Source organism: Ictidomys tridecemlineatus, chromosome 1 (genome assembly GCF_052094955.1).
Source record: "Ictidomys tridecemlineatus isolate mIctTri1 chromosome 1, mIctTri1.hap1, whole genome shotgun sequence".
NCBI classification, from domain to species: Eukaryota; Metazoa; Chordata; class Mammalia; order Rodentia; family Sciuridae; genus Ictidomys; species Ictidomys tridecemlineatus.
The window spans coordinates 251,260,406-251,280,469 of record NC_135477.1 but is presented as its reverse complement, the minus strand read 5'-3'; the positions used below and the strand labels follow the sequence as shown (position 1 = coordinate 251,280,469).

Below are 20,064 nucleotides of genomic sequence, written 5' to 3'. Positions count from 1 at the left end.
CAGATATAGGTGTATAAACATCTGGACATTTGGCACTGTGAGGCTTTCAGACCACCCTTTACCTACACCTTCTCTATATTCTTGAAAAAGAGTCTTGGCTATGATTTATTATATTGTACTGTTTGTATGCCTTTAGGGTCATAGTTATAAGAAACTCTGGAATATTTTATTGTCTTGCTACATAAGTGAATTACACTTTCTCCAATGCCCTTTTTTTTTTTTTAACTTTGGATATAGGACACTCATTTCAAAATGAGTCTCTGCAAGGAAGATTTCTTGATGTGTGCCTGCATTGGTTTGTGTATTTGAGGTGCTCAGAAACTTGCACTTTCCTAATGGACATTTAGCTCATGAACATTTTTCTATTTCTTCCCTCTTTAGGCTTTAGAATGGATTCATGACAACGGGGAGTTCTACCTTTCCACACATACCTCAACAGGGTCCAGCATACAACACACCCAGGAGCTTCTGAAAGAACATGAGGAGTTTCAGATAACTGCGAAGGTAAATTCAGTGGGAGTGGACTTTTGTGGACCCTGGAAGTCTGCCTGGGTCTTTCCAGAGTAAACAAGAACAGATGCATCAGGGAAATGAGGTGTTTCTCAACAGCATCATTTAGAAATGCCTTGTGAAATGGGGGAGCAGAGGTACCAGCAGGATCGTCACACACAGTCAGGAGATGCCTGTGCTCCTTGTCATGCTCCTCTCTCAGAGGTCCCCTCATCACCCTCTTTATTCATCCATGTCCTTTTGCCCCACTCATTTCTGGGATTGCCTCCTTCTCTCTCCTCCTTTTTGTCTTCATTCTTTCTGTTATGCCTTCTTTTTTCTCTCTTGAATTCTTTGCCAGTTATTTTCCAGGTGCTGGCTATTTTCATGAAATACTCTTTGATGGTGCCAGTTTGACTTTTATGTACTCTGTGGATATATTTGTCTTCAGTTGGTGGAAAGAGTTACAGTAGTATCACTTACCCTCTGTCCAGAAGTTGTCTGTGTTTTGTGGTTGGCAGAGTTTATATCAGTGTCTCTTTTGCAAGTTATTTTCAGGTTTATAAGACTGGAGGCCTTGTCGCTTTAAATCAAAATAGAGTTAAAGGGTTCAGTGAAATTATATCTTTAAGAAAATACCTAAGAACCCACCCACTGATCAGTTGTTTCTCCAACGCAAATGTCTGCACAAGCTAATTCCCTCTTTTATTTGTCTGTTTGTTTTGTTGTTGTTGTTTTAGTTGCAGATGGACATAATACCTTTATTTTATTTATTTTTTTATGTGGTGCTGAGGCTCAAACCCAGTGCCTCCCTTGTACCAGGCAAGTGTTCTACCACTGAGCTATAACCCCAGCCCTACCTCAGAATAGTTTTGAGACTCTTCAGGGTTGCCACCTCAACCTGTAGCATTTCTCTTTTTGTTTTTCACAGTTATTAAATGTATATTCTTTGAAATATTTTCAAAACTGCCTTTAATTTTGATGATAGACTTTGAGTTATTGGAATAAGCTGACAATAATTTCAGATTTGAGAATGGAATATAAATAATCAAGCCAAACAATATATTTTGATTAAAAAGAAGTATTCCTATGAGTAGCATGAACCACTATTTTGGGTGACCCTAACCAGACTTTGGAAATTTACCCAAGAGGAATTTGTAAATCATGTAGAGTGACAACTGCTACTTTGTATTATGTTTATTTATGCATTTTTATGCTTTCTGTAACCATTTCTGGCTCCTCCTGCTATTCTTTGCTGTGCTCTGCTCCTGGTTCCCCAAACTGTAAGTTTATTTCCCTTCAGATCCTGAGGGTACTGGGCTCTGGGAATCCCTGATTCCTGTCCTGGAAGATCACAGTCTAGTAGGACTGCAGAGAGACCACCTTCCTGTGTGGTGAGAAGACCTGGCACTGGGTGGGGGCGCTGTGGGCATTGTGGCAGGTGGGACTCGCAGAAGCCTGGGAGGCTGCTCCTAGAGGTGTACAGAGCGTAGAGCTCAGGAGAGCTAACCCACAGTGTCTGCAGGTGAGGAGTGTGGCTTTTCCTTCCTCTCGATACACCACACATGGGCTATACGCTGCTTGGTTTTGTTAGTATTTAGATATAAAAATCATAGTTTCTCTGTGTACTATAAGATCTATATTTACTTCTTTGACTATGCTTTGATTATAAAATTATTAATAAAATGCCTGTGATGGAGCACACAGAGGTAGATTTGGGATTTGCTCTTTGTGTTTCTACTGCACTCTGGAGGCCATTACAGTGAGGTGGCCTGCTCACTGAGGACTCCGGAGGCCACACACATGGAACACAGTGGAGCATGCATTCTGATATCCTGTGTTCTGGCAACGGTGTTTCTCCAGTGGAGCCTGTGTAAAGGAATTTTTTTCTTTATTCTTAAATGTCCCTTTTCCTTGAGTTTAGGGTGTGGTTATTGAAGTTTAGGCAGTAATAGGCATATTTTTATTCTTGTATCTTATAAGGAAGGTCAAAAACTGTAGGTGACATCTGACTTTTCTGTTTCTCACATACATAGAACTGTTTCTTTTGTTGGGCATATTGAATTAGTTAAGCCGGGAGGAACTGGGAGATTTTGGAAAAACACTCCTGCTTGTCTTTCCATAGCAGCTTTTCCATTGGTTCCTTGCTGCCTTTCTTTGAATCTCAGTGCCCTTGCTTTGGTGCTGGGAGGTGTCATTTGGTTTTTCTTGATGAAATGCATCTTCTCTCTTCTTGCTTATGGTCTTGGTGTCTTCTAGGAAGCCACATTTCCTTTTGTTCTGCAGAGAGCTCTTAACTTTGGCAGGATAGTCTCCCAGGCCAGTTGTGACAGTAATTACTACTAAAACATTTTTGGTGCTAATGGCATAAAGCTATAAGACCAAACGAAATTTTCTCATCACTGTCCTACTAAGACTTGGCTAGATTCCTTCTTGACTCTTAATGTAGTAATCTCTCCCAGTATGTATGCGCCACCTGCTTCCAGATCCTATGGGTTACTTGAGAGCTGATCTCTGTCCTCCCTGCAAACAGTGATGACGACTCTAGGCCCAGAGAGGAGCATGTTGCACAGTTCACGGTGCCATCTTTGTGCACAGTGAGCTTTGAAACCCCCTGTCTTTCGAAGTCATTCAGAGCTCTTGCTGTCTTCTTCCTACACAACATCCCTTGGTCCTGATCAGCAGTGTCCCAATGCCAAATGCTTTGCCTGGTTACAAAGTGTCTGCAACAGTTGACTGTGCACCCTTTCTAGGCTTCTGACCACCAAAGAATGTGATGAACAAAGCTGTCTGTGTATGAGGACTTAAGAAGTTGTTTGGTTGTAATATTTATATACTTTGTAAGTAAAAATCTACCTTTGTAAAAAATCTCTTGATTTGACAAATAGAGGAAGGATGAAAACCCTTGTAATATTTTACTTTGACGACATGGGAATATTTTTTTAGTGGTGTAGGGTAGCCCTCCAGAAAGAAATTAAGTTGAATTCATCTCTCACCTTGATACCAAGATAAATACCAGAAGTTTGAAGTATCAGCAATGAAAGCATAAAAGTACTAGAAGAAATAACTGAATTTTTAAAGGAAAAAAAATCCTCATATAGGGGAAATTTGTCTACGTGATGCAAAACTTGTATAAGAAAAGATTGATAAATTCATCTATACAAATATATTTAAAAATTTCCAAAGAGCAATCCACAAATGTAAGCAAAGTCTAAGGACAAAGAGCAAACAGGGAAGATCCGAGCAAAAGCACTTTCATCACAGAAGGCTGATCCCAATAGTAAAGCACTCCCAGGTGCTGGAAGGCTCTGGGCTCTGGTTGCCAGTGAGACCTGGTGAAATAACTGAACCTTTTCCTGAGTCTCCACTTGGTGGGGAGTGTGTCTGGGAGACTGAAGTGGTAGAGGTTCAGGATTGAGACAGACTACCTGCTGGGCAGATTGCTTTAACTGCCGAACCTCAGTTTCCTCACCTGTAAAATGGGGATAGTTTAAGTCCTTCATAAATCTTTGGTAATAAACTCTGAGTGAGATAAACATATGAAAAAAAGAACTTTTACAAATCAATTTAAAAAAAGACAAAATGGGCAAAAGATATTAAAGGTAATCACAGGAAAGGAATTATAAATAGCTTTTAGACATATGAGATTTATCAGTTTTGCATCAAATAAGAAAAATGTAAATCAAAGCTACATTGAGTTCTGTTTTCACCCAGTGGGTTGGCAAAGGTCAGTGAGCTGGATCACACACTGTGTGGACAAAGTGTGAATTGGGGTGTCCTCTATGCATTGTGCGATAATGTCTCTCAGTGCTCACACACACTTGCTGTCTGTCCACCAGCGCCACAGTAATGTGTTTCAGCTGCTTGTGTCAGACATGTCACATCACAGGAAGAGGGTTATTTCTTATATTATTGAAGGGGTAGGAAGAGGTTGTAAACAACTTGCAGCCCCATCAGTGGAGAGGGATTAACTTAGGGAACATTTGTACAGTGAAATATGACATAGCTCTTAACACAAGCCAGGGTGCTCACCAGAGTTGTTAAGTGAAAAATACTAGGTGCAGAGTAGTGTTAATTGTGTGTAAGCATTTAAGTAAAAAATGTGAGGGGAAAAAAGTACATGTACACATATGTGCACATGTACATTTATATAAAACATCTCTGGAGTTACTGATGATTGGGGCTGGTGGCTGGGGAAGGTCAGGTGAGAAGAGTTTTTCATTTTTACCTTTGGAAATTTGAATCCTCTGACTATATTTTTAAAATTCTAATTGAAATCAAAGTATGCCAAGATAAAAAGGGTTTGTGGATTCACAGATTCATTTTACTTAGTTTTGATCACACCATTCATTCTCTCAATTATTTATTGAGCCCCTACTGTGTATCAGAAGTTACTTGGTACTGGGCTCATGGACTGCACATTCTATTTAGAGAAATAAGCAATAATATGACAAAGTAAAATACATCTATATGTGCATGTTGAGTCAGAAACAAAAAATAATAAAACATGGGGAAAAAGAGGGTTGCAGTCTTCTATAAAAGGACAAGGGAAGATATTTTAGGCCTGAGGACCATTTTTTTTGTTTGTTTGTTTGTTTAAATTAAGTTTATACACAAATTTTTATTAGCCTACCAGCCTTTGCTTTTTAAAAAGCTTTGTTTTATCTAGTTTTATGTAATTAATATCAGTCTGTTGGTGTTACTGGTATATTCTGTGTTGTTGTTCTGCATATGCAAAAATTTTCCTTTAGCTTCTTAGTGTTTTTTTTTGTTTTCTGTTTTGATGTAGGCAAGCTACTTTTATTTTCACTTCTCTGTCCCCAGCACTTAAAACACTAAATAGCTTTCTTAATCTCTTAAGGATAAAGATACACACACAGAGTTTTCAGTGCCTTCCACAGGGGACCTTTGGATAATGGAAGAGAGATTAGTAAGCAAAACAGACAGACATCCCTGCCTTTAGAGGTGACAACAAGAGAACCAGAAAGACAAACAATAATCCTAAAAAAATTAATAAATTTACACTCTGTGTAAGAAGGTGATGTGTGGACAGCTCCTCGAGCAGGAAGACAAGTTGTGGTTCTAAGGTGGTGGTCCATAATGGAGGTGTTGGGAAAGTCATCTTTATTCAAGCAGAGGTGAATGAATACCCTGCAGATATTGGGGGAAGTGTTCCAGGCAGAAGCAGTATGAAGGGCCAGAGGAGAGCATGGGCCTCAAGCAGGTGACATAAGACCAAGCACTCAGCCTCAGTACTGGTATGGAGTTGGCGGTATCTTTTCACAACTGACTTAACTGGGTGACTAGTGAGTTCATTTTATAAACTAAGATAGTTTATTTGTGTTTTGAATTCTGACCTTCTTCCTTTGGTGATTTTTAAAGTTAGTTTTCTAAATATTCATGGTAAAGATTTTCCAGTTAAAGCATACCTGAGAAAAGCAGGTTCCACAGCAGAACAGTAACTTATCTGAAAATGCCAGAGAATCTTAAAGGAAACCCAGTAGTACTCATCAATGAAGTGGATGTTGCAGGAAAAATGTGTGGAGCAATCAGAGCTGAGTGAAGTTGCTGCTTATAACAATACAACTATTGTTCTATGGTTTTCCTTAACTTTATGCAAAGTAATAAAGTTGTACATAGCTTAGTCAAAATTCTTTTCTGTGTACATACAAAATGCAACAACTTTCTTTGTGTGAGAGTTCTCAACCAGGAACGAAATTTAAAATAACCTCTTTGAAGATAATTACCTGACTAGTGAATTTTCCTTCTTATCTCCTAAGCATTAGAAAAGAAGTAAATGTGCACTTTTACTTGTTTTAGGAAAACCAGAAAGTCATTTGGAGAATAATTTACTTCTTTTAGGAAAACCAGAAAGTTATTTGGAGAATAACTGTGTAAAGCAAGGAATTGTCTTTGCACAGCTGCTTTGTAACAAATATGAACAGTGTTCAAAAAAAAGAGTAGGATAATTGTAAATGGAACATCCTGAGTGAACATTCATTCATTCATTCATTCATTCTACAGATTTTACTGAGTATCTACTACATGAAGACATTGTTGACGGTCTAGGGTTCTTTCTTTGAGGTCATAAAAATGCCATTCACTCGGGAGATAGGTTGGATGGCTCTGGGCTTGCCTCTAAGCTTTTGCCACCAGCTGTTTTCTCTTGTGAGCCTCAAGTATAAGCAGGTCCAGACTGTCACTGTGTTTGGGGCTTCTGGCAGTTGGATTCATTTGCTTCACAATTCTTCCGTGTTGTTTTTTGCAGCAAACCAAAGAGAGAGTGAAGCTATTGATACAGCTGGCTGATGGCTTTTGTGAAAAAGGGCATGCCCATGCGGCAGAAATAAAAAAATGTGTCACTGCAGTGGATAAGAGGTACAGAGATTTCTCTCTGCGGATGGAGAAATACAGGACCTCTTTGGAGAAAGCTCTGGGGATTTCTTCAGATTCCAACAAATCGGTGAATGGTTTTATACAAATAGAACAACTCATAGTCTTCTTCCCAGTGTCCTCTTTGCTAATTTAATTAACTGGCTTCATTGACTCTCATTCACAGAGTAAAAGTCTTCAGCTTGATATCATCCCAGCCAGTATCCCTGGGTCAGAGGTGAAGCTTCGAGATGCTGCTCATGAACTCAATGAAGAAAAACGGAAGTCTGCCCGCAGGAAAGAGTAAGCCATTCTTTAAGGATCTACCATGATTCACTGAAAAAGTGAAGGAAATGTCTTTTGCGCAAGCAGGATTCTCTGTGTGGTTTGTAGTCAAGAGCTCTTGAGACTCCTCATTGCTCAAGTGTACTTAGTTATTGCAACACAGACTGTGGAGTGCCCGCAGTCCCCTTGTCACCTGGTTCAGACACAGTATCATGTTGCCTTTGTCCCTGTGCCTGTCATTAATGAGTGGACACTAATAACACAAAGGTAGGTGTTTGAATGTTGCCAGTTAGTAGACTGTACTATATATGAATAAGGACAAAAGGAGCTCTTCTCAGTGGTTCTCATTCCTGATGAGCCCCCTCCCACCCCAGACATTAAGCCAGTGAGGAGAGATTCCAGTATTGCACAGAGAGGACGGAGGGAGGAGTGCAGCTGGCATCTCTGTGGGTCCTCCAGCCTATAACACAGAGTCCAGATGCCAGTAGTGCCAAGTTGAGAATTCCTGACCTGTGTAGGTACCTCAATAAAATGTTTTTAAAAATCCTTATTTTCCCTTTGAATTAATTAGTGGCTGGATACTCTTGTTCTATCTGTTCTTGAATTGCTTCTCCAAAACCCATTACTTTGGACTTAATACTTTTAGATCCTTCAAGATCTTTGTAAAAGTAAATGGTAAAGTAAGCCTGCATCCTGAATGTGGACTGAAATATTCACTGTCTTAACTCTGTTTAAGGTTCATAATGGCAGAGCTAATTCAAACTGAAAAGGCTTATGTAAGAGACCTTCGGGAGTGTATGGATGTAAGTAAGTTTTTTTGCTTATTTATTTAGATGAGTGTAACTTCGCTGTTCTATTTCTACCTGTTGGTGGTTCTTAGAACAGTTGCAGCTTTTTGGTTCATGTTTCTGCTCTTCTATGAAGTTCTAGGCGTGCTTTTCGCTCATTACAGAGATGACACAGCGTTAATCCTCTCATTCACTTATCACATGATGGCCTAGCTGACATTCTCTTTGCACAGAATTTTACAGCAGCTTCAGAGAAATGTGCCTACTAATTATGGCAATTGATACAAAATATCCTGAATATTTTATGTACCTTAGGGAATAGATTAATTCCAAAATTTGAAGCTAGGAATAAGTTTTAGAGCTGAGGAATATAGGAAGTCTTTTCAAAATGTTAATAGCAATTGAAAGACTTTATAAAAGCCTTATGAAAGGTTTTATTCTTCAGATATAGCTTCATTTACACATTAACTCTGAGTTTTATTTATAGGAAACATGAATAGCTGTTTCTGAAAGTTTGTGTGGATTTTTGTCTAATTCCTCTGTTTCCTTCCTGCTAGACCTACCTATGGGAAATGACTAGTGGAGTGGAGGAGATCCCGCCTGGCATTGTAAACAAAGAGCTCATTATCTTTGGAAACATGCAGGAAATCTATGAATTTCATAATAAGTGAGTAGCTTTGTCTTTGGGGAATGGGTACACTCCTGAACTCTACATACTCTACTGAAGTTTCATCTCAAGAAATTAAAGTTTTTAATTGAACTAAGCAGTTTTCAGTGGTTTTGTTGAGATTTGAATGAAGTCTTAGTTTTTCTCCAAAAAGATTAACATTTTAGGGACTCTTTTAATACAGATACAGCTTCTAATTCTTCCTATTTCCTACAAAAATGTGATTAGGACAACTGAAAATGTTTGTGTAGGAACTCTAACTTCTCTCAAGAGACTTCTTGGAAGTAAAGGAAAAAAACTCCCCTGGGGGGTTCAGGCTGATGATGTTTCATATTTTATTACTGAGGAAGTATCAGTGTGGTCTAACTAAAATAAATCACACCTTACATTGGTCACAGAAGGCGCGTGATTTTATTCATTTATTTTTAAGTTTTTAAAAATTTTTTGACATGCAGCATTTGTACATATTTATAATGTACATTGTGAGATCAACTCAGTATTTATCGTATCTATCATTTTAAAATTTTATCTTTCTTTGTAGTGAATATATTCAAATTCCTTTCATCTAACTATTTTGAGATATGTAATGCATTATTGTTAATTCTATTTATCATGCCATTCCATAGAACACCAAAACTACATCTTCCTATCAAATAATAACATTGTATCTATTCACCAATCTCTCCTTCCCATCTGCATTCCTTAGCCTCTGGTAACCACCATTCTACTCTCAACTTCTGTAAGATGAGTTTTTTTTAGATTCCACTTAGTATGAGTTTATGCAGTGTTTTAATTCATTTCATTTAACAGGATGTCCTCTTAAGTCCTTGCATGTTGTCGTAAATAACAGGATTTACTGCTTCTGTAGGATTGAGTCCTAATTTACAATAGCTACAAAACACAAATATATAGGAGTCAATTTAACTAAATAGCTGAAAGCTCTCCATAGTGAAAACTGCAAACCATTAATTAAAGAAATAAAAAAATGATACTGATAAATGAAAACGTATCCTATGTTCATGGAGTAGGAGAATTAATATTGTTAAAATGTCCATACAGCCCAGAGTAATTTACAGATTCAGTTTCCACCCATCAAAATACCAAGGACATTTTACACAGACTTAGAAGAAAAAATCTCAACATTCATAAGAATTTATTTTCAATATTTACAAAAAAAAAAAAAAAAAACTGCAAGAAACACTCCTTTAGGTGGACTTTTTCCAAGACCAGTAGCCAATGGTAACATGATGCTAGGCCAAAACTGATGGGCCTGCTCACCTCTACTCCCCACACCCCACCAGAAAGTATGCACATGTTAAAAGGATTCTTCTAATTGAACATTTGTATCCCTGCATCATGACCTTAGCTATTAAATTCTAGGCTAAGATTTCTTTTAAAAGGTATTCAAAAACTAAACTATTAAGTGTTTAAAAGTCATAATAACTTACTCTGGTTAAGAGCTATAAATTTCAAAGCTATGAAAAATTGTGCTCTATATGTGTAATAAGAATTGTAATACATTCCACTGTCGTGTATTTAAAAAAATAAAATCAATTAAAATAGCTATAAATTTTACTAATTTTAAAAATTTAGGTGGCACCAGTTTTTCCATTTGTTGCTAGCAAAATGTTTTTTACCACCTTCATGATACTTTAATATTTTAATTCTTTGCAGCATCTTCCTAAAGGAGCTGGAAAAATATGAACAACTGCCAGAGGATGTTGGACATTGCTTTGTTACCTGGGTAAAGTAGCCTCATCTGCTTGTCCTCTCAGATTATATGATGACACTGAAGAAAGTTGAAAGGGATACTGTTTATTTCTTTCTAGTCTCTCCATCGTCTGCTCATATCTGTAAATACAGAGAAAATCACCATCTTCTGCTCATATCTATACATATGGATTTTACCTCATAGATTTACATTCTTCAACTACTTATTACTTTAGAATGGATTTTTTATTGGCTATAGTGATGGTATGAAAGAGAACAGTTAGTGTGCCAGGCCTCTGCTTGACCCTGTGGATTCATAGTTGAGTGCCTGTTCTGGAGGAGAGGCAGACACACAGTGATCCTATAGGTCCTTGGCTGTAAGCCTGCAGCGGAGGTTTTCTCAAACCAATGTGGACTGAGAGAGAAAAGGTGCCTGGCCCTAACTTGCCAGAGTTGGGGAAGTTTCTGAAAGGTGTATGATCAACAGGATGTAGCTCTTATTTTAATAGTTTATTTTATTTGAAGCTTAAATTTCTTTTATCCACAAAACTTCTATCCTATATAAAAGGTTATCATACTGTTATTTGTTGAAGTTTGAATGACATACTCTAATTTTATTCTATAGGCAGACAAGTTTCAGATGTATGTCACCTATTGCAAAAATAAGCCTGATTCTACTCAGCTTATATTGGAACATGCAGGGTCCTACTTTGATGTAAGTAAAAGGTTACTAAAGAAGCTGTGAAAAATTCTAGATTATATTTAGTATACATAAAATGCAACATTACTCATAATTTCAACTAACTGCTGGTATAATATTTTATTTTCCTTTTGATCCTATTTATGTTAGGATACTCTTATTCTGATTTTAAAAGATCCTACTCAAGTACTTGAAGCCTTTTATATGTCAGAAATTGTTCTTTATATGCAACCATGAATTTTTTACATATAATATTATGCATAGAGAGTATGAACTGCTAAAGTAAGGGGTTTTTTTTCCTCTCTGTAAAGCAAAAATAATTCTTAAAAGTCTGTTGTTCATGAGCTGGGACTGTAGCTCAGTGGTAGAGCACTCACCTTGCACGTGAGAGGCACTGGGTTTGATCCTTAGCACCATATAAAAAACAAAGATATTGAAAAAAAAAAAGTCTGTTGTTCAAATATTACCAAAATTTGTTTTTAATCTTGAATTTTTTAATTAAGCTTTTAATCATTTATTTGTTCTATTTTAATCTTAACATGATATGAATTTCCAAAAGTGCTCTGCAGTAAAATTTTAGCATCATAACAACTAGAATCAATTATAAGTTTCATTAATTATGTTCTCATTGAATAAAGGTATATACAGATCATCTGTTTTTTGAAAAAGATTGCAGAGCTGTTGTTTGTACAAAGGGGATGATGGAGTCTTATGATATACTATACAGAAAGTGCTTGGGTTTTCAGAGCCTATCAGACGAGTGCCACATATGTTTCAATCGACAAGAAGGTACTTTTGGATAGTATGTGTGCTTTGGTGCACAAGGTTGTGAGGATATCATACTTATTTTTTTGGCATCACACTTGTACATGGGCAAGTGTAATTATCTGCTTTTATATGAAAGTCTGGGAAACGGAGTAAACTAAAGCCTCTGTCTTTGAGCTGAAACCTACCTGTACCTGACCCTGTTTGGGTTGTCATTCCCATGGAGCAGTAAATACCCATCAGTGCCTCTGTAATAGAAAGCTCCCAGCCTAATGCCACCTTTTTTTTTTTTTTTTTAATATTTCACACAACTCCATGCTCTTGCCATTAGATGAAGACCAGCAACCAGAAACATGCAGACTTAGAAATATTTAAGGCCCAAGCAATGATAGTATGTGGTACATTTAATGTCTGGAATCAAAGCCATTTAAGAGCCTTTGTATCCTAAAATACATCTTTAATTATAAAGGAAATCATACTTGGCCAGCTGACAGGTTTCACAAGTTGCATGCCTTCAGTATTCCGCATTGAGTTGTTTTATTTTTTAAAGAAGCTTTCTGGGATAACTGCCTTCATTCTCTAGGACATCTGTTGACCTTCAGGTATTCTTCTATCAGTAAGAATTACTGAACATCCACCAGGTGCTACTCTACCTCTGAGCTCTGTCATTGGTATTCAGCATAGAGTGCTAAATAAAATGGACAGACTCTTCATTTGGTGAGGAATCTAAACGACCAGCAGCTTTGTGCGTGGAAATGACATAATTACAAAGTAAAGTGGGAATCCTGGTGTTAGATTTGCCATAGACTAATAATGTAGATCTTCACTTTTACCCAAATCTCTGTCCTCCTATTCAAAGTAAAATTTTAGAAGCAAAGAAGTTTTTGATAATATTTGAATATACTTTTAAGAAAATTCTATTTCAATAGGATTAAATACTTGTCAGGTATCTAGAAAACAAGTTTAGTGTTATAACCATGTTTTAATAGTATAATCCTATGATAAGATTTTGTTTTGTTTCTTTAAATACAGGAGATACAGCAGCGGCATGGATTAGCCAATTCCATCTCTTCTTACCTTATTAAACCAGTTCAGCGAATAACAAAATATCAGCTCCTTTTGAAAGTATGTATAAAGAGGGCTGGGGATGTTGCTTAGGGGTAGAGCACTTGCCTCGAAAGTGTAAGGCACTGGGTTCAATCCTCAGCACCACTTAATTAATTAATTAATTAATTAATTGTTATTAAAGAGCATTTTAAAAGAATATTTAGGCTGAAGAATATTTAGGCTGCAAAATTCATGAATTATGATTTAGTGTTTTGCCGTCTTTTCTTTGTATGTTACCCTGAATTTTTAAAAATAACATTTTGCAAGTTGATATATTTTATTCATTGACATCTGATTTCTCATTGTAACAGTTACATAAGAGCGTCTTCTTTGATTGTGCACCTGAACTGTACTGAATAGCCTTTGTCTCTAACATAAAATGAGATGTGAATGAGAAGCTGTTAGTTCTTGACCCTCAGTTCCCAGATTCAGCATGCTGGCTGTGGGCCAGGCACAGTGCTACTTTGCACATACTAACCTACAACAATGCTGGTTTTCAGGTGTGGAGACTGGCTGGGCAGGACCAGGAAGTTGCCCAGAATCATCACTGATACATACAATTTGTCTTGGCTTTGAACCCAGCTTTTCCACTGAATCCCCTATTTCATGTAGCTCCCTCTCTGTTACTGTTAGTCATTTATCACACATATCTTGTGGAACATATTTGTGCAAATCACAGGAGTTTGAGTTAAGTTGTCCCCTGCTTTTTGTTGTTGTTGTTGTTATAAATGATTATAACTAAAATCATATTTGGAAAAATTGAATAATAATTAGTTTCAACAATACAAAAGTAAGGAAAAGTTAGAATTCATAATAAGAGTTATAATAAAATGTGTATTGTGTCATCAAGAATAAATTTTCTTAATTTACAACTAATTTTTGGTGACATTTACCATATTCTTTCTTTGTCTGTTAAATCTTATTAAGCATTAGAATGAGACCTACTAACCCCCCATAACAGTATTTTATGATCCTCCTACGTTACAGTGTAATTTTGCTAGATATGAAAGAAATCCAGAAGATGGAATTATGAATGCCTAAAAGCTCTTACCTTTTTTTTTTTTTTTAGTAAGAAACATTTAGAAACAACAAAAACTAATTGTGTTATTTTATGCAAATGATACTATTATGGGACTTTTCTAATGGGAAACTTTTTCTACAGCTGTGTTTGGTTTGTTTTTTTATTTCTGCTAAGCAAATGCTTTACTACTGAACTACATCACCAGTTTCTTTTTTGAGTGTACTATAATATTCAAGTTGTGTTAAGTGATTTTATGGCCATCACTGTAGAAATGATGTTGGTATGAATATGAAGAAGTTAGGAGGCTAATTTGTGGATAGTCATATTTTCTCTTTACTTTCTCTTTACCCCTTGGCGTCCTCAAGATTTAAGGATTTTGTTTTTAATCTTTGGTTCCACTAAGCTAGTGCTTCAATTTGTAAACTTTACTTCATTGTGCCCAGAAGTTCTTCCAGGAACTGTTAAAAGCTTCCTCAATCTCCCAGAAAAGGTTTTCTGCCAAAGCAGTAGTCTTGGTATATTGCATTTGTAAAGTAGCTTTTGCCAAGTTGCTCAGAATCATAGAAAGATACCATCTGGACATGAGTAAAGGTGTTTTTCAGGTAATTGAGTTACTCTTAACCACCAAGAGTGAGGCCATAATTTACTATAATATTCTATCCCTCTTCTGTGGATTACCAGGACGTGAAAGACTATTGTTACTAACTGGTTTGTAGTCACTAATACCCCAGTAAGAAATAACTCAACCCACCAGTATGTGATCTAATGTTCTGCTGTCACTCATTCAATGATGATGTTTCTCTGAGTATCCCTGAAATGTAGTTACGCACAAAGATCTCCCAAGGAGGTATAGTTCATTCATTAGAGTTCTCTTAAACATTCTGCAGACAGAGGAAAGACATTTGTCATTAGGTATTTATGCACATTCCTGTTCTTGCTGCAGCGTTCTGGCTGACTGGTTGGGCATTGTCTCAGTGGCACAGGAGTTCAGAATCATGTCAGGGTGATGTAGTCAGCATAACAGTGGAATCTGGTATGTCTGTCAAGTGTAACCAGTAGCCAATGATGCATTATGTATTTCTACATTTTTGAGATTATTGACAGTATATTAGTTTCATTTTGAATGATGACAGTATGTAGTTTACTTTCATGTCCTGATTTAGGCAGGAAAAATCCTACTGTCCATTGAATGAGGCAGTAATTCATTTTAGGTGAAATTATGTGCCAAATTGATCAAGCTCTGTTTTTATCTTGAAAACCATCAGTCCTCATAAATTGCTTCATTTCTGCTAAGATCTTATTCACAGAGCATTATGGTTGCCTTCTTGAATTCATGGTATTGGTCTTCTAATAGGAGCTGCTCACGTGCTGTGAGGAAGGAAAGGGAGAAATTAAAGACGGCCTTGAGGTGATGCTTAGTGTGCCAAAGCGAGCCAACGATGCCATGCACCTCAGCATGCTGGAAGGTAATGGGACTCAACACATGTGCATCCTTATGACCTGCCAATACTGGTTGTAAGTGGATTTCCTTGTCCTGAGCCTGGAAAACAGCTGCTCCACACTTTGAACTCCAGCAGCAGTTGGGTCATTTACCTCAGGCTTTCTGCCAGTGCAGGGGTGGGTAATGGGTGAATGATTTGAGCCCTGAGATTGTATAACCTTGAAAGAGCTATTGTTTCCCCATCTCTATATCCATTGCTACAGCCCTGAATATAGTGGGTACCAGACACCTGCTGACGCATTTGAATTTGGTATGTAATATGGTAAAGAGAAACTAGGTAATTACATTTAAAAATCATTACAGCACTTATAATTTCCATGAATGGTTTTGTTTCATTAAGCTGTTTCTGTGTTGCAGTGCGTGGCTCCAGTTACATGAAATTATTTGTAAGATATAGTCCTACCCCATATGCTTTTGCTAGCCTGTGTCATTTCATTAGTATCACTGAGCAATAAATTAGTTAGGTCATAGGTACTACTGTATGTAATAAAGTCCCAAAACTCAGAGGCCAAGCAGGGTCATTTTTCTTTCTCTGGCATAAAATGTGGGTCTTGTTGGGCAGCTGTTTGTGATGTCATCAAGGACTTAGGCTGTGTTCCAGCTCATTTTTCTCCATCCTTGATATTGTTCTGCTTGATTAGGTACAGTAAGTTTTCAGGACTACATTAACATTCCATCTAGGAGAAAGTGGGGATGGAGGATGGGTAGGGAACCTAGATAGGCAGAGACTACCAGTTGTACATATTACCCTTCTCACTTGCCCAGAATGGGGACTCCTGGCTGCTCCTAACTGCAGACAAGGCTGGGAAATGAAGTGCCTATTTGCAGTGGCTCTAGAGGGAATTTCTGCTAGGGAGAAGACGATGGTGGAAATGGATGGTAATGAGCAATATGTGTCCCAGATACTGCTTGGTTAAGCTCTAGTGGCCACTTCTACAATGAGAAGAACAGTAACAAACATCAGTGCCTGGCCAGGGCAAGGCTGGCTCACATGCAGAGTGTTCCAGGCTCACACAGGATGGTGACTGGGGATGTCTTCAAGAGGGAGGACTAGTTAGTGCCTTGAGGAAAGGCAAGACTAGGTCTGGAGCAGAGTATCTGGGAAGGATGTTCAGTCTGAGGAAACACAGACTGAAGCAATGTGAGCAATGGAGAAGCCATTGTGGGTAGAGAAGAAATGTTGTGAATGAGGGGTGAGGAGCAGAGCAAGTTAAACCAGAGTACAGGTGATGTGAGTGCCAACCCAAGGGGACAGAACTGAAAGAAGAAAGCTATGAGGAATCACTGAGGTTTATTGTTGTAGTTTGGAACAAAGGAAAATATATGCAAAGTGGTATTTACAAAGAAAAGCCCTTTGTAGGATAGAGCAGTGGTGCAGAGACTAGAGTCAGAGAGTCAGATGGGAAATTCTAATCTGAGATTTAATTGATGGGTATCTTATAAGTGTTGAAATAGCAGTATTACTTTCTTGTACATCATTTTTCCTTTTTTGTTTAAATTGATTTGCCTACATTTTTCTTGTTGTAGGGTTTGATGAAAACATTGAGTCTCAGGGAGAGCTCATCTTGCAAGAGTCCTTCCAAGTGTGGGACCCAAAAACCTTAATTCGAAAAGGTCGAGAGCGGCATCTTTTTCTTTTTGAAATGTCCTTAGTATTTAGTAAAGAAGTAAAAGATTCCAGTGGGAGAAGCAAGTACCTTTACAAAAGCAAATTATTTGTAAGTATAGACATTCAGAATTATAATTGTATAGGTAACATAATTGCAACCTTTTGTGGGTGGAGAAAAATTATGATTTGTTTCCTTCAACTTAACTTCTCAAACTATTCAAAAATGAATCTGAATTGTGATAATGTTTTCATCTTCAGTGAAATTCTCTGACACCCCTGAGTCCACTAGGGGGCACACTGGAATTTCATACACAGGAAACCTGCTCTTCCTAAGTCCTATAGCATCTAACTTGAGGAAAAAGAAAATATTTTACAAATGAATTTAAACTGTTTTTCTCTTGTATTCATTAACTAACCTCTCATATCATGACAATTATCTTTTTATTCATAAACATGGTTATATATTCAAGCAGCCTTACTGGGTGGTTCAGTATAGATTGTTAATGATGAAGTTCTTTTAAAATATAAATTTATAAAAAGTAAATGTACAAATAAATGTATGACCCTTTATAAAGCAGGGTGTCATCATTAGAAAAAATTTATATAAGGAAAGATAAGTTTGAAAACTCCACAACCCACCTATACAGAGACAACCCCTTAAGCAGTTGGCAGACTCAGTGATGCATTTCAACTCTTATCTAACCTGTCAGTGTCCTTCTGGGGAGAGAAACTTACCTGGTACCATTTCATTACAATAGCCAACCCAGCCAGCCTCTATGAAAGTACATGTCTACAGAATAGCTTTTTAGCCAAGGAAATCCTCAGGTCCCCACACATCCAGTTTCCTTAGTGGGCCTTCTCTCGGAGGGCTGACAACATAGAATTGCTGGGCAGAGTCTAGGGGAGGGTTGGGTCTGGTTGGATAAGACTAAGGAGAAATCACCACCTTTCCTTGAGTTCCTTTATGGCAGATATATCTGCCATAAAGGAACACACACATATGTGTGTGTGTGTGTGTGTGTGTGTGTGTGTGTGTGTATAATGTTAGTAGATATTTGGAATTTGGATAGCTTATATATTATACATTTTGATATTTGTGTATTAAACTCCTAAAATAATAAATACACCCAAGTATAAAAATCATCTTAATAATAACCTAGAGTTTGCAAGTTCATACTAATGGTTTGCAAACCAGTTTCTTGGCTGACATCCTGCTTGAGATTATCTTTTGGATCAGAGCTTGCCTTACATCATTTTAGGTCACATTCTGACTAGAAACAAAAAAATGCAGTGTTGCTGGCTAGTAATTTCACTAGCTTACATTAATTTGCCCCTAGAGACCTAGCTAGTCTGCTTTGGAAGCTTACACATCTTCACTTAATTTATCTTTTAAAAGTTTTAAGATTCCCTTAGAGGCCACCTTTGTAGTTCCATTATGAATCACTTCCTTTGCTGGGAGAATGCATTAGGGATGAGCTTGATTGTGGGAGAGGGACTAAAGATAATGACCTTCATCTGCATGTTCCATGTTCTGCATATATCACAGAGAATGATTTTGTTTCTTTGCTGTTTAAATTACTGGTAGAATACTAAAAAGAGAATTCCATGTATAAATAAATTGGAAAATAATTGTTCAAACATCATTGCCTTCTGTGAAGATTTGTTACTAACAGTGAAAATTCATGGTGGTAGCCCTTTTAGGATTATGAAAAATGCATTTGTTGTTTATAAGATTGAAAATGGTCATCTCTTGATTTTCTGGACAGAAAAATTTTCACATCTTTTGGCTTCCTTCCTCTGGATGTTCTGCTTAATGACCTGCATTGGTATCTCCAGTGGAAATATTCAGAGAAGGTGAAAAAAGAAACCAATCACCTGTGGCCTAAAACAAAATTTCCTCATTTTAACTAAAAGGAGGTCTAATGCAGAGAAATTAGGTGTTGTAATCTAGCATGTCCACAAGTGACCAAACTGTTTTGTCCCTGTTCTACATTCTACCAGAATTTTACTGTCCTCTAATTATATCATTTTTTTTTAATGCAGACCTCAGAGTTGGGTGTCACAGAACATGTTGAAGGGGATCCTTGCAAATTTGCACTGTGGGTAGGGAGGACGCCAACTTCAGATAACAAAATTGTCCTTAAGGTATGTTCATCTAAAGCTGGGGCATGCTATGTAAGGAGTTTCTTGTGGCTTTGTGTGGCTGTGTGCTTTTCTTGTTAAAGCAGATAGGTTTCCATATCATTGTATCTATTGGGATTTGTAACTACCATAAAAAGAATAGTAGAATAAATGCAATTTGGAATTCTGATGATGAAATAACTTGAGCTAAATTTTGCTAGCCTCGTGAAAGAATAAATGGAGGAAAATCTTTTTAAAACCTATTAATTTAGTCTTATAAAGAAATAATTGTTTCTGCTGGGCATGGTGCCACACACCTGTAACCCCAACAACTCAGGAAGCTGAAACAGGAAGATTGTAAGTTCAAGGCCAGCCCCAGCAACTTAGGCCTTAAACAACTTGGTGGGACCCTGGCTTAAAATAAAAAATAAAGAGGGTTGTGGATGTAGCTGAGTGGTAGATGATCCCTGGATTAGATCCAAGTATCCCCAGGACCACCTCCACCAAAAAAAAAATAATAGTATTATTAATTAATTAATTAATTCTTTAAGAGATGCAAGAATTTGACATGTGGGAGGAATGAGATACACACCAGTAACTCTCATTGCATACTCTGGAGTTTCCAGAGGGAAAAAAGTCTGTGAGACCCTTTGACAGGAAGTTGAAACCAAATGGGCCAAGAGTCTTCACAGTATCCTCTTTAGCTTTCTAGTTTGGGGGCAGAATGAAAAGCAGATTAGTTATAAGTAATGGGGTTTGATACTATTTAAAATTCAAATCTACAAAGGGTACTTTTGGATATATAGCTTTGGGGAGAGGAGAATATCTTTGCATATTTGATTTGAACTCTCCTTTAGTTTTACTAACCTAGGAACAGCAGAGAATCTCTTATGTACGCTCCGCCACAACCACCACCACCACCACCACCA

General features: G+C 37.4%; 1 protein-coding gene across 8 annotated transcripts in view; it reads left to right on the top strand.

Moving 5' to 3' along the window:
- Positions 1-20,064, top strand: part of Trio (trio Rho guanine nucleotide exchange factor) — a 331,000-nt gene that overhangs the window by 217,671 nt on the left and 93,265 nt on the right. For all 8 annotated transcript variants that reach the window (XM_078018036.1, XM_078018031.1, XM_078018037.1 and 5 more), the window contains 11 exons: positions 382-504; positions 6,758-6,952; positions 7,049-7,164; positions 7,883-7,949; positions 8,492-8,601; positions 10,276-10,345; positions 10,937-11,026; positions 12,809-12,901; positions 15,259-15,370; positions 16,933-17,123; positions 19,058-19,159. In XM_078018036.1, the coding sequence (XP_077874162.1) occupies positions 382-504; positions 6,758-6,952; positions 7,049-7,164; positions 7,883-7,949; positions 8,492-8,601; positions 10,276-10,345; positions 10,937-11,026; positions 12,809-12,901; positions 15,259-15,370; positions 16,933-17,123; positions 19,058-19,159 (1,269 nt within the window). The remainder of the gene's footprint in view (positions 1-381; positions 505-6,757; positions 6,953-7,048; positions 7,165-7,882; positions 7,950-8,491; positions 8,602-10,275; positions 10,346-10,936; positions 11,027-12,808; positions 12,902-15,258; positions 15,371-16,932; positions 17,124-19,057; positions 19,160-20,064) is intronic.